Source organism: Cryptotermes secundus, unplaced genomic scaffold (assembly GCF_002891405.2).
Source record: "Cryptotermes secundus unplaced genomic scaffold, Csec_1.0 scaffold7, whole genome shotgun sequence".
NCBI classification, from domain to species: domain Eukaryota; kingdom Metazoa; phylum Arthropoda; class Insecta; order Blattodea; family Kalotermitidae; genus Cryptotermes; species Cryptotermes secundus.
The window spans coordinates 1,408,907-1,427,217 of NW_019727389.1; the positions used below are offsets into that span (position 1 = coordinate 1,408,907).

The window sequence follows — 18,311 nt, forward strand, 5'->3', positions numbered from 1 at the left end:
CGTCACCGTAGAAACGGAAGCAGTTGGCCACTCGTCATTACACATCGAAGAGTAGCTTAAAGATCGTGGCTTTATTGCAGTTCATTTAATGGAAGACGTATTTCGGGAACACGCAATAAGTTACACACTCTGTAGTGGTATCACAACATGGGTCTTTTCTAGATATTTTACAAGAAACAAGTCAGTATCCAACTTAATCTTCATTGAAAATTACTTTATCATTCCTCTAAGGAACAGATGAGCTGTCACCCTGCCTCGAACAGTTCAATATAACAACAGCTAAACATCACGTAATGCTTAATAAATATAGGAACTATAACATCATATCACATACATATTTCGTGGCAACATTTAAGCGTATCGTCACATTTACAGTAGCAGGTATTTTCTCTGAGTTCGGTCCACTAGCGAAATACGAGAACTGCCTGCCATATTTTCGTATAGGACATGACTTACTTTACATGGTGCAACATTATCAAAATGCACTGAAGTTGTCATCGCTTCACTTAGAGATTAATTTGCAGAACATTGTCAAAGGGCTCAGGATTACAGAATTTTTGAACTCATGATTGAGGTTAGGTCTTTCTAACGGGCCCAACAGAGTAGGTGTCCCCCATCCCCTCACCTGTGGACGGAAACAGATCCAGATTGTTTCGAATACCAGATGATGGATAAGGTCCAAAAATTCAGTAACCGCGAGTGTTATACACCATCGTCAGAACCGCTTAGAATCCAATTATTAAAGAGATTTCCAGGGCATCACACCACATTTGCACGCATTACTTCAAATTCGGATAAATTTCTTTGATATAAAATACCTTTTTAAATGTCTGTCACTAGTAAAAGTTAAAAAATATAGCTGATTCACGCAGATGGACGGAATTGAGATCGCAACATACGTGTATACTTACTTAGTACTAAGAAACTTTAACTGTGAAAACATTCAGTTTAAGGTATCTAAAATATCAGATCAAAATTCGAGATTTGCTTTGTCATACGAACAATAAAGTTTGTGCGTTTTTACGGTCACCATTCTGGACAGAAGCGGATGAGGTGACTGCATCAGACCTTCAGCCATTTGACAGCCGCTATGCGATGTCCATCTCCTTTCATGTCTTCCTCATCGGAAGTGTCGACAGTTGAGTCGCACGCACGAGACAGTATGATGAAGTTAAGATCCTGATTTAGCGGTCTTGCGTACTTTTGGCTTATTCTTACGTCTACTGACACTTCCTGAACTCTTGCACGCGGTTTTCTTGCTGACTCTGTCTATAATCAGGTGCCAATCTCCAAGAAAATTCTTGTACAATGAGATAACTCCCCAGTCTTGAACTAATAACCCTGTTATGTCTGGGTTTGCATTCCATTTCTCTTTTTTCGGAAACAAATCTTCTTTTACTCGTTCAGGTACAGCTAAGTTCAGACTCTCGAGGGCCCACTCAACTTCACACAGAACCTGCGAACATAAAAATATAATAATAATAATGATAATAATAATAATGTTTATTTAACACGTACTAAATTATTTTGTTTACGCGTGTAAAAGCGTAAGTAAAGTGTTGTATACGGTAGTATTGTGACATATAGGCCTATTGCTAGGCAACGCCTGAAACACGCGCACGCAACAATAGAAGAGATATTGTAGGAAGTGTTTTCTGTCTGGTCTGTGCCTTGCCCATTGCTAGGCAGCGGATCGCTAAGCACATTCCCACGACAATGAATATTTCTATTGCTAGGCAACGGCGCAGAAAACATGCCTTCGCAACAATAGAGGAAGAGATGTTTTCTGTGGCTCCGCCTCGAGACTATATAAATAGTCCAGTCGTAAATCAGAAGTCAGTAGTACAATGAGGACGAGAATGGAGCGAGTCCTCGGCAGTAAAGAAAAAGGTTTCGGCTGAAGATTTTCAAGTTATTGTAATTGCTTATGATTATACAAGAAGGCGCTAATAAATCCAGTCATCCAATCCAGAAACCCTTATTATTAGTTAACGGAACCTCGGACACGTGACAGTATAGTAAAAACAGTAACTGGAAGAGGTAATACTTTCCTTGTACTTCATTCAGTACCACAATGCGAACATGCATGGGGAATGGAGATTAGTTTCCACACATTCTTAACTTCTTAAATATACGGAAGTGAGCCGTCAGCTTTACGCTCCGACCACTTTACTCCCGAAGAAAATGTTCCTCAGCCCCTATCCCGTTCCCATATGAAATGAGACTCGGTAAGTCTCAGACTGAAAGTGAAGAGAAAAATTCCTGCGCCTACTCGGAATGGAATCCTATCTTTCACTTTGTAGCTAATCATTAAAGCAGTAGAAATGTTCCGCCTGTTAACAGTGTTTTGAAAGCTGTGTCGAAAGAGCCTGTTTCCATTTCTGTTAAAAAGAAGTTAGTCCTGAAAGGAGTGAAATGCAGTTTATTCGTAGACTTAATGAAGGGAGCAGCGACAATGAAATGTTCACCGGAATCCCAATCGCCGCTCTTACAACGGCTGTATAAATGTACTAAGAATTACATAATTGTTATTCTTAGTGGGGTGAGGCTGAGTTCACTTTGTACTACGGCCATTACTGATCTATTGTACCAGCACCAGATGATATATTATGATAATTATGGAACAACTGGTAGAATGAAGGTTAGCAGGGAAACCGAAGTAGCCAGAGAAAATCTGCCCCAGCGCCACTTTGTCCTTCAAAAATCCCACAAGACCAGCCCCGGGCTCGAACTCGGACCGCCGCGGTGGGAAGCCGGCGACTAACAGCTTAAATTATGATCTACACATAATTGTTAGACCACCACTAAAGTTATCTTCCTTGCTCTCCGTTAGAGACAAGAGTTAGAAAGGACGTGCAAAAATTTTTAAATGTCTTTTCACTAAGAATTAACCAAAAATATTCCGTCAAATTAGCCCACAACGAACTATACCGACCGAGCCACCGCCGCTTGTCGGAAAAGATAATGCCAACTTTAAGAATTGACCCAAACTTTCACTGTATTTAAAAAGGCACATATGCATTTCCTTTTTCCTGTTTGGAAAGCTGTAATTACCATGCTTCTGAATCAGAAACAATTACTGTTACCGTATTCCATGGAAATTTCTTAATATACATAATTCGAATAAAATATTGCCAGTTTTTAAAATATTTATTAACTTCCTTGCTGTGTAACCGTCAAAATCCGGGTTTGAAGCGAAGTCCCAAAACCCAAAATTTGAAGACCGAGTGTCTGATAATATGCTGCCCTGTCTGGGCTATCGTACATCTCCAAAGGCGATGATAAATGAGTATGGAGAAATGATAGGGTGGCTGGGGGAAACAGAAGAAACTCGGAGGAAATTCTGCTCCAGTGTCACTTCCTCCTTCATAGATATCACACCAGGTCACCCGGGATGACTTCGAGGCGAGAGACCAGCGTCTAAAGGTGCGCTACGCTACATACGCTGTGTACGCTCTGCGACGCAGCTAACATAGGGAACATAACGTACGTGGCGTACGGAAGTCTGTGTGGCCAGTCACATTGTCAATAAAGGGAGATATTTTTCTGTTCGTATAGCGAACATAGCGTACGTAGCGTGCGTCGCGTACGTAGCGCTCTGTCGGCCGTTAATCTTACACCGTGAGCAATGGCAAAACGCAATTTTTAGAACCAAATGAGAACTTTAACCTCGCCACTTGTACGGTATATTTACTGGCTTCTTATTCAATCAGTCTTTGGGCCTACCTGAATGAGGAGTTCAGCCATGCCATTGATGACCTTCTTTCTGGTTTTCATATTGCTCATTGGGTAATTTTCAGGCCGCTGCAGTTTCTTCAGCTCCTCGAATGTGACCGTGAAGTTCTGTAAAGAGCTATGAAAAAGCTGTAACACTTTCTGCACCTGGAAAGCAATAAACAACAAATTAATTAAACTAATATGGCAAATTTGAATAACAGTATTATCTTTATGTAGGTTTCTGCCGGGAAGTGTAACGTACTCTTGTCATTGGTCCAGCCAAAATAATCCGTGACATGGCAGAAGCGAATGTCAAGCAGTTACCAGCAGGCCGCCATATTGGGTTACTTCAATATGTTTGCATCGTATTCGTGTTACGGGCATATAGCTACCTGACTTCATAGCCGTTACCCTAAATGATGTTACCTATGCGTTTTCTACATGAAAATACTAAGATTATAATTTAAAAAATATGTTACAGACTATTTCTTCCACGTCCTTCCAAATTTGTTTATTAAAAATCATTCACATTCCTTCAACACTTTATACACGGAACCGAATAGCCATTCTGATATATTAGGTAAGCAGTTGATAAAGCTTTAGTCATATGGATTATGTTCTTGTTAAGAGCTTCTTAATTCGAAATCTGTGTTCATGTTCAAGCCGAATTTTCAGCGCCCAAGATTATTTTGAATAACGTGTTGGGTTTCTCTTCTCGATATTGGACAAGTTAGCTGAGAAACTATTATAGTGTAAGAACGGGCTTATGTGAACATGTTAAAAGAACTTTCGGGGCTCATAAAAGGTGCGTAACTTCTGGACTGAGTGAATATTAACTTCTCAAGAAGGACTTTTGCACCAAAATGCTTACCCTTGCTGGCTTCGATAAGCTACAGATTCCGTTCTGATACCAGTCCAGTTGCTTCTGCGGTAGCCAGTCGTAACGATATAACTCCTCTTTTAGTTCTCTGACCTGTAACAGGAAATGTACGTACTGTGAAAACATAAACACGTTAAGAAACTCTCAGACATTAATCTGAACAGGGGAAAAAAAAATTCAGCCAGGAGTCCCATTCCACAAGTTGCCAGAAGAAAACAGAGTTGACGTTTATCTGTAGAAGTAGCGTGTGTATGATTTCACCTGAGGGAGAGGAGAGGGGTTAAAATCGAACAAGGGATGTTGAATTTAAATACATCAACAAAAACAAACTCCGTGGTCAGTAGTCCGCAAGCGACCACCGCTCGTTGCCGAAGTTAGTGCCAATTTTTGCGGATAAAGGGTGTCACGTGGTCAGCGCAACGGATCCCCACGGCCGTTAATCTCGATTTTCTTGACCGGAGCCGCTATTTCCTTGAAATTGCTCAATTATCCTCACGAGGCTGAGTGGGTCCATTTCCAAACCCCCTACTTCACAGAAAAACTGGTAGCGCCGGGAATCGAACTCGGGACCTCTGGATATTTAGGCAGGAACTCTGACCACTAGACCACAGGCGGATCGATTTAAATACATCAGTTTACAAATTAGCTATACCGTTGTCATCTGTTATGTTCCCTTCACGAGAAAGAAAAATCCTGCTTCCTAAAACATTATATCTTAAAAGGAAGCGATTTTCAGTGTTGCCCTAGATACTAATGATAGGGAAAGATACCCGACATATACGTGCAAGCGCTTTATAATCTAAATCATGGGTTGATATTGAAGAAAAATAGAAGAAAACAGCTACAGAAAATTGTCAATACTAGACCGGCCTCTCATGTGAATTTTCTTTGTTAATTGACATGGGCCCATCATTTATTAATTTGGTGGCCGAAGCCCTAATCCAATTTATACCCCAATCGCAATTTTAACATTTCGGTGCCAGTAGTTTATATCTGACCATTACAATTATCGCAGGATCATAGCTGCGTTCGCGAGAATACGCACTTAACTTTATAACATTTCATGTTAAAATTGCTATTTCATTTGTTCCTCCACCGTTAATTGTAATGGAAAAGTACGTAATTCAATAAAACTTAGTGCAATTAATATTAAATCGCGTTAACATGAAACTTGCGTAAGTCGAAGATACTTGAAGACATACGTACGTTATATGCACCCCTGCTAGTAGGGGGCCTAGTTTTAGAACACGCTGCTCTTAATATTGCCTGTGCTATTCATTCATTCATTTTTCATTCATCAATGGTTCTACAGTCCTCTGTTAGGCACTGGCTTCTTCTTCAGTTTCGTAATCTTTCTTACACAGGCGGTAGGACACGTTTCACGAGTGATAAGCCCGTTGTAAGACCTCTACGTACACACAGGACAACACAAACAGAATAATCATACACACAGATATCCATGGTTTGAATGGGATTTAAACCCACGATCCCAACAGTTCATGCCTAAAGTAGGCCGCACACCGGCATGTGTCAGGACACGATGTATGCGACATGACGCAAAGAAAGAAGCACAGCTGAAACGAATGAGATTATGGAAACCGTCGCACACTGGCCTGAGTCATGATGCTGACGTCATGACTGAGACCGGTGCGCGGCTGTTTTCATAATCTCATTCGTTTCATCTGTGCTCCTTTCTTTACGTCATGTCGCAGACATCGTGGCTTGACTGTTACATGTCTTGACGCATGTCGGTGTGCGGCCTACTTTAGACCGCGCAGCCACTGTGACTGGAATGTCTGTGCTACTACCCGGCGAAAATCTGAATACAAGGCGCTGCTTTGGACTATGAATACAAATGAATATTTGCCGTAGGCTTATTTCTACTCTCGTGTTCCACCCCAAGTGACATTTTGAGCACTTACCTGACGATAAGTCTTATTCATGTTTTCCTTCTCTTTAATGAAATACTTCTTCGCGACTCCTATCTGCGTTTTTACGGCCCTGAGGAGCTTGGTGAGGCCGTGCCGAGTCCGTTCGTGGGTGTGTGAGTCTGCCCTGACAGAGTGGCCGCAGGGATGATGCCATGTGCCCATCGCAACGGGTCCACCGATTGACGGTACGGCCAACGTTGCAAGCAGAACCACAAACAAAGCTGCAAATAAAAGCCGATACAGTCACCAGTGCTTCAAATAGGTGTCAGGTGTTTTCATTCCACACTACGTTTATGTTCTTTGCAATCAGCAGGGCCTACATAACATGAACAAGTAATGTGAAGGCCATGTCTCCAAGAAAATGCTCAAATAGTATGTTCACAGGCCAGTAGTCCCTATCCGGAACCACTTGAATCAATCCACAATGTTCCATCCTGTTTCTCTCTCAGTGGGAGAAACAAAACCTCACACCCACACGAAACAATTGGTAAATCTACCAAACAAACAAATATCCGATCATTTAATGAATTCTAGTCTTCTACCACACTGCACTAACACAAATTCCGCCTCTTCCCGCGCTCTTCACGTGCCGTCCGCTGTCACTGAGCATTTACCTGCTAAATGAAGTGCCATGCTTTCTGGATAATAACGTTCCGTAAGGTCGTCTTATGAAATACTCCGTCGCAATTGCAGAATGATTTTCACGCCGTGAAGTGCCTCATACCGCCTTTTATTAACATAGCCCAAAGGAAGGGGGGAGAAGCCGCAAACGAATATCATCACTTGTGATTTGTCAACTGACGCGCTTTCGTAGGAAGGAGGGGTGTGGCTCATAGGATTCCCCTGTTCTCAGCGAATCGAGATGCTCTAACGGGAAAGTAAAAAGCTAATTTCCTCTTGAGACATTATGATAGCGCCTAAAGACGTCACGCTTCATTACTGGTCCCTCTGTCCCCTCCACTACAGTGTCTGTTCATTCATAATTCTGGGTCTCATTCACAAGTCTCGCTTGCTGTGACGCGACCGCTTTATCTAACTCGTGGTGTAATACGGCGGGCAGAGTTCGCTTTGCAGAAGGTGAGTCTTCGCCAAAATTAAATAATGGATACGACACGCGAACTGTAGGTGTCGCAATCTCGAACAGATTCCTGACTAATCTGGAACAAGAAATCGTTTGCATTCCTTGCTGAATGAAGTACTGCCATGAGGCCTAGTCAGGAACAGAGATACCAAAAAGTCAAAGTCACATTGCGACTGACGGTCAGTCAGTAAGTAATGATGACCAGATATTTATTGATGTTTGATAGTTACAGTCTTGTTTTCGTGGGGCGCCCTCTCTGACGAGAGGATGGGTCTGTATTTTGTGTATGCTGCTGGTCCTTGCCAGGGCAGTCTTTTTCGGGTCCAAGTCCATTGGGACTCGCAACCATATTTTACTGTCTCAGATTTGAGATTTCCCTTTTCGTCGCATCCTACGACTCGCAGGGTCACGGTGGAGGTATTCGACCCCACCTCCACACGGGGTACAGAGACACCGCACGGTATGAAAAAGTTATACTGCTGATACGCGTAAATATGAAAAGAAATACTCTTGTTACGGATATGTCTTTAAAAATATTGAGTAATTCCGTGGAGTAGAGCATAGTTAAGAAATTCCTTCCCTGTCATGGACCAACAAAATTCATTTTGTCCACAAGACCCTGCTATGTACCCTATCCTGAGCAAGATGAGTCCAGTGCACATCCTGAACGCCCGTTTCTTTAAAATCAGTTGTAATATTGGCTCACATCCCCACCCAATTTTCCCGAGTGGTCTCTTCCATTCAGATTTTCCAACTTATATACCACCTCTCTCATGCGTGCTACGTGGTTCGTCGCTCTCGTTCTCGTTGATTTAATTATATAATGTTTGGCGAAGAGTAAAAATTATGAAGTCCTTCATTATGCAACTTTCTCCAGCCTTTCATTAATTTATGTATCCAAAGTCGCAATATTGTCCTTAGCACACTGTTCTAACACACTCTTAATTTGTATTCTTCCCTTAATGTGAAATTCAAGCTTGTTACCCATACAAAACAACATGTAAAATTATGTTTTAATCATCATTTTATTTTTAAGGAGGCGGGAGAACTAAGATTCTGAACTGAATGGTCATAAGTATTTTCGTATTTCTTCTTCTTCTTCTTCTTCTCCTTCTCCTCTTCTTCTTGTTCTTGTTCTTCTTCTATTCCTATTGCTACCCTTAATCTATTCCTGAATGTAACTGTAGTTTGTAGCCTCCGTTTGTTAGTGATGGCTGAACCTATACCATACCGGAAAAGGTTTCAGACCAAATGTTTCTGTCGTAATGAGGTTGGCATCTTAAGTCTAGGTCAAAGTTTGTGTACGATAAGTTGTTGAGTAGACGGAAGATTTTGAACTGGGCTTCATGCAAAGTAGGGATTTTAGGAAACTAATGCAGATCAAAATGGGAGTCCTAGACAGAGTCTGGTTTAGGATTTCATGCCAAAATTTGTTGAAATTTCTTGATTGGTTAGGGAGTTTAAAAATTCGGGCATGACGCATCAACATTGTGCGTTCATTTTTTGCGTTTCTTGAAAATAGCTGATAAAAATTAGTAGTGAACCATAGTCGCAGTGAGGCTGCATTAGCGCCTCATCCGGCATAAACAGACACTAAGTTGAATTCTGTACGAAAATCTCTACCTTACAGACTCTTGCTGTCCTTCCAGATGTCATCTGGTCTGGCCTCTGCTGCATGCGAAGCTACTCGTAAATCTCTACACAATATATCACGAATAAATTTTCCCTGAGAACGTGTAGAACACATTATAAACAAAAATATCACAGACAAAACATGTTTTATTCTCAGAACTAATGGATTTTCTGAGTGTGTCCATCGTCCTTTGTTCTAAAAGTTAAGGGACCTAACAGAGTAGGTGTCTCTTCCCTCACCTGAGGACGGAAACAGATCCAGTTTCCGAAACGGTGTGTTTTCTAGTTCTTAAAAAACCGGCCGATGGACAAAGTCCGAAAACCCAGTAATTCTGAGTGTTATACACCATCGTCAGAACCCTTTAGAATCTAAATGTCTTCGTGTTTTTGTCAATTTGTCGTAAAAGAATATCCACACACAAGAATCCGTCATCACGCATTTTTTCCCCGCTCTGAAGAAAAGCCGAAATTTTGAAACATCGATCCAAAGACTGTGGCCTCCTCATATTGCTTGATCAACAATCACTGCTTCCGTAAGTCGCAAAGAAAAAATATCAGTTCCTTTATCAGACCGATTGTGACAATAGCGGATGACTTCATCCACTTTTTACGTAACAGTGAAGAAGAGATTCCTTCGCCTGACCGAAAGGTACTTTGTGCGAAATTACTACGAACTGATACGTCACTGCCTTAAAGAGCAATTTCCTTTAAGAACTGCATAAATCGGCAATGAGACATGCAGCATCTCCACACAGAATTAGCAATAGATGGACAATGATAGCGTCCAAAGCTTGCACTCCATGAGATAGGAAAATGAAAAATATTAAAATATCGTATTAATTTTCTGAAGCTGTGTTTTTCGAAACTACACATTTCTGCTCCAGGGTCAATTTCAAAGATTGTGTCCTCACATCCAATTTGTAAAACCAAAGCACAAAACAAAGGCTGGTGACAGATTTCCAATTAGATCACAATAATACAGAATTAGCCCTCGCTTTCTCCTCAGTTCGCAGCCCGTTCCATGCTGGCACACAGATTCACTCACTCACTCGTGCAACTGAGCCTTTCTTGAAATGCCGCCAATTGTGCTGCTACTCAAAAACTTCCCAGCAGTGGTGACCAGAGCAACATACTCTCAGCAATCTTTCCTCCTTCGTTTGTTCAATATGCCAGTACCATCGGAGCCCTCTATTTTCCACGCTCCTGTTCATTAAATATGTAACGCCCATTTCTTCTTTTAATGTTTCATTTCTCATTATGTTTTCTCCTGTCACTTGAAGACATTTTCTTAAGTAGTGAAATTCAACTGTCCTTATTTTATTCCTCAAATTTTAAGTAACTTTCATCTCCATATTTGCAACTATGCTTGAAATATGTTTGTCTTACTTTCCATGGATATATTTTTGTTCCACAAGATTCTGTCTAGTGTCAGGCGGCGCCATAGCTCAAGTAGTTAGTCGCTGGCTTCCCACCGCGGCGGCCTGGGTTCGATCCCGGGTCTGGCCCAGTGGTATTTGTGGTGGATAAAGTGGCGCTGGGGCGGGTTTTCTCCGAGTACTTCGGTTTCCCCTGCCAGTCTTCATTCCACCAAATTTTCCATCATCCTCCGGGGCAGGTACAATAGGTCAATCAGTGGCCGCCGTTCCGAGTGGACGCAGCTGGACTCCACCCTCACTAAACGAAATGAATTTTAATTTTTCCGTCTGGTGTCCCTGTTGTAATACGTACATGGCATAGTGATTCTGTCTTGAGTAAATTTGTTTTCTTGTTTTGAAGCTTATTCTAGCACAGTAGTAATGTCGATCTATCGAACATAATTATTTGATTTTTCTTAACAGTCAGTCCAGCAACGAGGTTACGGCCTGGACGACCGATGAGTCGCGGTTCGATTCCCGCCAGAGACAAAGGTTTTTCCTCTTCTCCGTAACGTTCAGACCGGCTGAGAAACCCACCCATCCTCCTATGCAATGGATAGTGGGGCGAATTATACCCGGGGGCTAAAGCGGCAGGAACGTGAAGCTGACCGCTTACCTCCGTCTAGTGCCAAGGTTAAGGATGGTGGAGCAACACCTCCACTCCCCATACGTCTTCATGGCGTGGTGCTTGACTAATTAAGCCCAGGGACAGCTTCATCTTTTTTTTATCTTCTTAACGTCTTTGTTTCTCAGTTCAGATGGACCATCCGGCTGATGTCTCAGTTTCTTCAGAGCCATGTTCAGAGCAATTCATGGGCTCTTCCACCTTTCTGCTAAATGATTACCAGGGACTTTCCGAGGGTATAAAGCGGCCAGATCCTGAAGCTTATCATTGACAGCCATCTAATGTTTGCAGTAACACCACACCCCTACAGGCCTACGCCTTCCACCGGAACACGCGATCCTATTGCTTGCCCAGAGCAGCTGATATGCGGATCTGCTCTTTCTACGAGAAACCACCTGGCCCGGACTTTGGACGTGACTGACTGTGCGTGGGTCGCTAATTAGCGGTGTACACTCGCGGCGAGACACTTCGCAGAGGTGACGTCACCCTCCATGTTGTCCTGCATACATTCCTGTGCCACGAGAAAGAGATACGTTATCAAACTATGACAAGCAGGGAGCCGGTGGAATCATTACAAAGGAAAATCGACTGAGGTAACGTTCTAGAAGATTCGAGATCAGAGATATACGCCAATCTCTCGATTTAACGATCAGTTTGTACTTACGAACATTGCACAGACTAGTAAGTTGCGACTCCCAGTTCATTTAAAGAACACAAAACCTCGCGTTTACAAACACATTAACAAATTTAACGATATATATTTTGAAAAAAAAAATGAATTCAACTTACGAACACATTATGTTCGTAAGTTGGGGTGCGCCTATATTCACAGCTATGAGAATATGGATTGTGGCCTTCTACGTTAGCATACCGTTAATAGCAACGTTTCATACGAAATTGTTGCATCAGTCTGCAGACCCTTACATGCCCTGAAGATGGGGGGGGGACGTAGTTGGTTCGTCTGGAAGGTCATTAATCACGTAAGATACCACACGGTACCATAACACCAAACACCACAATCCATGTTATCCAACAGTCCTCAAGCAAACCAAATTTTTAATTAAACTGAAAATTGCATGTACCTTTAGAAACTTGTATGTCCTGTATATGGACACAACTGTATTCTCTGGAACGTTGCTCATCGCCCGTAATATAGCTTGTCATCATAACTTAAAAGACTCCAATCGGGTTTCGCCAAGAGTTCCCAAGGAGAAGACTTTTCATTAAATTGAAAGTTTATACTGTCACGTGTTCGGTGTATAACGCGACAAATAACTTCACGCCGTATTGGGTATAGCGAATTTTATTTCACACTCGCTCTTACAATCACCCAAATTACAGATCCACAACTACTACTATCTGCAGTATTACAAATACTAGCCTGCAAATGCTAGACTACAACTGACTGGTTGACAGCCTGGCTAACTCGTAACTCGTAACTGCTGACTTGAGAACTCACTTCGGCAACTGATACACTTAACTCGTTCACTGCTGACTAACTGATTCCTGACTCACTTCCAACTCAACTCGTAGGCTGCTGCCTTGAGAAACTGTCTTCGGCAGCTGATACACTTTAACTGACCCCGGGGACGGCTACACTTTAACTGTGTCACTCCTGATCACACACTAACTTCCAACTTGCTGCTCAGCCGGCTTTTATTCCGATCGCTGTTGCCTGTTGCCCGTGTCAACAGCGGCGTTGCGTGCCACGTCACAGTAGGGGGGGGCGGAGCGCTCTCTCACCTGCTACGTTACCGTGGCCAGAGCTGCCACGTCACTGCTGGGGGACGGAGGGGGTGTCCTCCATTGCGCAACATGTCACAATACCCTCCTTTCTCCCATCTGTTTTGTAGTAACACTTCAGTCTTAAATTTCAGTTTGGAGCGCACAGACTTTCCCAGTACCTTCAGAGGGATTCTTCATCCGTCGCCTAGCTTACTGTTAATTTGCCACTGATATAATTCTGTTTTGCCACATTTAAGCCACATTAAAGACATGACCGCCTCTGTGGTCTAGTGGTCAGAGTTACTGGCTACAGTTTCTGGTTCGATTCCCGGCGCTACAAGATTTTCAGGGAAGTAGTGGGTCCGCAACGGGGTCCACTCAGCCTCGTGAGGATAATTGAGGAGCTATTTCAAGGAAATAGTGGCTCCGGTCTAGAAAACCGAGATTAACGTTCGTGAGGATTCGTTGCGCTGACCACGCGACATCCCCTATCCGCTAAAGTTGGCACTAACTTCGCGAACAAGCGGCGGTCGCTCGATCAGTATAGTTCGCTTGCAGACTAAAACCACGGAGTTTGTTTGTAAAGGTACTACATTCTGCACTGGTATTTGTTCGTTTGTTTCATTAGCCCTACTTGGACACCATACAGAGGCATGTTTCAAACTAAACTGTGGGTCTCACAATAATTTTCTTTATATTTCAATCTGTATTCTTGTAGTATAGGCTGTTTAGCTTTACAGATTAATACATGAAGATTCTTTCACAGATCTGCCTACTCCTATTGGTTCGCTCAGGTCCTCCCTCCCCCATCTGTACTATTTTTCCAACTCTCGGCCAAGTCTTCCACCCTGAAGGTGGAGGCAGCACGTTTTTCCTTTTGGTAAACATTTACCAGATTACACGGCCACATTCCAGTCACATCATAAACGATAGTAGACCCAAAAGAACCCAGTTTCGGTTGTATTTAAAGTGGGGATTATATTGAATCGAAAAGAAACAAGATTAAATTCAGTCGGTGTTCCCAGAGACAGCTTCAAATTCGTTTCTAAATATTATCGTTTATAGGATTCCATCGCTGTAAAGAAACTATTTCGCAAAACATGGAAAGCAATTGGCAGTGAGACTGTTTACCACATATTTCGTCCTGATGAATATAGTGTCACGTGTCCGGAGTTCCGTGACTAGTAATAACGGGTTCTTGATTTGATGAATGGATTTATTGTCACTTCTTTATAATTACAGTCAATTATTACAGCTCGCAATTAATTTTGATCACCGAGGCCTCTCTTCATTCTACTTCTCCTTCTGCGACTGCCTGCAAACAACCTTCGTTGTCCCATATAAACCTTCGGCACGGACTACACACAGAAAACACACTGAGAACACAGTATCCTAGCAATTCCTCTATTGTTATATAAACGGCAGTTCTTCTATTGTTGCTACCTCGAGAATGTGTTTAACGAAAGTTGCTCAGCAGTGGACTGTTCCAGCTGGTTGTCGCGGAAACGTTTTTTAACAAGCCGTTGTCTAGCAATGAACTATTTGGTCACAATAGATTTGAATTGACTGTGCCATACATCCGGCGGTTAATAGCCGGCTTCCCACCTCGGCGATCTGGGTTCAGTCCCAAATTAAGGCTCCCACACACAGACGCGATACTCAGCTCGGTACGGTACGGGACGATATCTAATTACATTGCGGCAAATGGAGGTCCGCACACTGGCGCGGGACTCCGAGGAACGCGATATTATCGCAGTCGGTATATCGCCTCGGTATTTCGGTCTACCGAACGCACTCGGTAGACCGCACGGTATCGCAGCGGTAAATAGTCATGGATCCGTCTTTGGAGGAAGTTTTGCTTTTAGCTGTCGCTCTTGATGAAGACGAAGGTGAATCCCGGTAAGTATTTTACTGAACACTAAATCTGTGTAGTTCCTTTCCTCCACATATTCAGTATGTCACATACAGTATGTACAAATATTTACAATTCCATAACTAGTCTCTAATTAAGTATGTATAAGTGATTGCTGTGTGTGTTCCTATTTTAGGCGAAAGAGACGAATCACTTGGGTTCATGATATAAACTTGTCAAGAGAGGAACTGGGGGAGTTTTATACATTGATACCCCAACTCCTGAAGGACGAAAAACGGTTTTACATATATTTCAGGATGAATATTGACAGGTTTGATGAAATCCTGAGAGCCATTAGGCAAGATATCACTAAACAATATACCAATTGGCGGAGGCCTATTCTTGCCATGAAGTGGAGGATTTTTTGAGACCCATAGAACTGAAAGGAGGAAATATAAAACACATTGTATCAGCAGCGTGTTTGCTTCATAATTTTCTACGTCTCAAAAACTGTGATGAAAAATACAGGGAAGAACTGCTACGAGTGGAGCCATTAGAAGGAGAAATGTTCCCTATCCAACCTTTACGTATCCCAAGGGCGGCAAACGTTAGCTACGCCATTAGAGAGCGGTTTGTTGCGTACTTCAACTACATGACTGCCCCTGGAATTCGTGTTAGTGAACGGAACTGGTGCATAGCCTACATTAAGAATGTCCACAGTTACTGTATACTTTTTTTTTCCTTGGCACTACAGCCCCAGTGGGCCTAGGCCTACCTCCATGAACTTCTCCTTTCACTTCGGTTTTTCTAGATCTTACACGTTCGGTAGGACTCCTTGGGCGGGTGATCAGCTCGTCGCAAGGCCTCTATCTGTACACAAACACAGAAAAACGCACACAAACATCCATGTCCTAAGAGGGATTCGAACCCACGATCCCGGCTTCCGAGTGAGGGAAGACAGTGCATGCCTTAGACCGCTCGGCTACCGTGACCGGCCTACTGTATACTTAACCCTATATAAATATATACAAATTTTTCTACTTACTGTCTCTGTTCATTGTAATAGCCAATTCCTTCCACTTTCTATCCTTAGCACGTGAATCCTTGTACATCGGATGACGAGTATCGTACAATAAAGCATTTTCTTTGACGAACTTTATTATTTGTTCCATTTGCCTACCCATGTCGTTTCACGTACGTATAGATACTGATTGATTGTGAGTCAAGGCCAGCTGGTTATCAGGTGTCAGAGATTCCCGAGTGTCGCTGCTGTGTGCGCGGCCCACTCGGTAAACAGCCGTTTTCGTCCCGGGTGCTATATCGTCCCGAATCGTATCGCGTCTGTGTGTGGGAGCCTTTAAGATGTTTGGGATCCGTGGTGGGCAAAGTGGTACTGGCGCAGGTATTGTCCGGGTGTAAGGTGAAACCAGTTTTTGAATATAACCCTCAGAATCAAGGAAGTCAGAATGTATTGTAGATTAAGACCGCAGCTTACGTCTTCGCTTATCTCGCAGTGGTAAATACGTGTCATCAGCAACACGGAACTCTCCCAGCTGGTGCACTTAACCGTGAACTTGGCTTATGACGTCATAACAGAGACGTCGCGCTCCGGATTCTCGGTAAAGTAATGAGGGTGAATGAAAGAGTGAAACGAAATGTAAAACATAAGCAAATAAATATAGTTCAAAGTAAATAAACTCTGAAACATGTCTCTTTGAGCCAGTGAGCGTCATGGATACGATTATGTGGCCAGCCATAACGTCATCCCGCATAAAAAGCGTGTCGGTGTATGTGGTGTCAGAGCTTGGCTTCATTCCCAGGAGCTACAAAAATCCCATAGTGGGTATAAACAATAGTCCTGGTAAGACAAAGAGGGTTAACAGTGTGTTTTGTTGTATAAGTATGTAACTTGACAAAACGCTTTTCTTAGAATGTTGTGAATTTCACAAATCATTCTTTATACATTTTGTCTCATATTTTAGAAGCTTCTTGTAAATTTACGATAGGAACTGAAATGTGCTTTAGGCCATTCAACAGGCCGGTATAAATAAGTATTTTAGTAGTATGTGATTAATTTTATCTCGTCTTATGATTTAAAGAACAGGACTTTTGCGACATAATTAAAACACCATGATCTTAACGATATCAACTCAATATTTTGTATCTCTTTTTGAACATGCATATAAAAATATATATTTTGTTCATTTTCGAGTTTTCTTTCCAATGTACCGCGTAGATTACAAATATATTTCGCATATTTGAAGATGCTAAATGCAAAACAAATACCTAGAACCCATAAGATTTCAGAATTCTCGAGTTCTGTTTTGTTGTGGTCGTAACTGATGACCTGCGTGGGTCCTCACACGTCTTAAAATGCCTTAAACAGACATTCTGCACCGACCGACGGACAGACTTGTATTCTGAGGAACACTTTTCTATAATACTAAGAATTACCTCACAGAAGTAAAATTTATACTACTTCTGCTGATGCAAAAACCGAAAGATTTTTTTTTCAGATTATAAAGGAAATGGGTTCCTGACTGATGTGTTCAGGCCGATCTTACTAGTAGGGATGGCTCTGGTATTTTCAATTTCCTAGGACATACCCTTCATTAGTTCTATAAAAATAATACTTGTCGGTAATACAGCACATCACTCGATCTAAACGGTATCCTAGAAACATATTTACTTCTATGATTCTAAAATAAAATTGGTCTCCTTTGCGAGAGATGTCCATTTTTCTCTATTATTTGACTTTTGACTTAGTCACGTCACTTCCAGCCAACTCACATGCACCATTTGGCTTACTATCAAAAATTTTCCCAGCCACCCTTGTTTGATCAGTTCTACTCACGTGCACCAACGACTCCAAGCGTCTCCTTTTAATACCGTTGTATAATTTCTTCGTTAGTTCTGATTCTCAAGATCCGTTGCTCAATTAATCATCTGTTCATCTTCCTCAATCATCGTCTGTACCACGCATTTATCATAATTTTATCATTTTCAGTCACTGGCCTTGTTTCACGTGTCTACCTCCAGATTTCTGCACTGCCTCACATTATTTCCCATTATTTTGACATAGTTCGCGTACAGTTTAATTTATTCAATGACGGAAACGAACTTAAATATTTCTGCATCCCACGATCAGAGACGCCTCTTGACCTCCCTGGTCAGATAAAAAGTGGAAAAATAAAGCCACTTCCCGAAACTCGGGGTTATCATTAAAGCTCCTGGACTCAGTTTACATTTTCGAAATTTATAACGAGATACTTAAAAGAAGAATTGAAAGGAAAATAGAGGATGTACTTGGAGAAGATCAGTTTGGATTTAGAAGAGGAAAAGGAACCAGGGATGCAATTGGGATGATGAGAATTATAGCGGAACGAACTTTGGAGATAGATGAAGAACTGTGTGTTTGCTTCATAGACTGGCAGAAGGCATTTGACCGGGTAA

General features: G+C 42.2%; 1 protein-coding gene across 2 annotated transcripts in view; it reads right to left on the minus strand.

Moving 5' to 3' along the window:
• Positions 1–647: 647 nt before the first annotated feature.
• LOC111864612 overlaps positions 648–18,311 on the minus strand; it is an 81,355-nt gene continuing 63,691 nt past the window's right edge. The window contains exons 1-5 of one of the 2 annotated variants that reach the window (XM_023851981.2): positions 7,143–7,531; positions 6,520–6,749; positions 4,589–4,690; positions 3,727–3,882; positions 648–1,456 (exon numbers count right to left, since the gene is read on the minus strand). In XM_023851981.2, coding sequence (XP_023707749.1) covers positions 1,172–1,456; positions 3,727–3,882; positions 4,589–4,690; positions 6,520–6,749; positions 7,143–7,161 — 792 coding nt within the window. In that variant the 5' untranslated portion in view covers positions 7,162–7,531 and the 3' untranslated portion in view covers positions 648–1,171. Of the gene's footprint in view, positions 1,457–3,726; positions 3,883–4,588; positions 4,691–6,519; positions 6,750–7,142; positions 7,532–18,311 lie in introns of those variants that run through there. The other variant, XM_033751493.1, reaches the window with a different exon arrangement.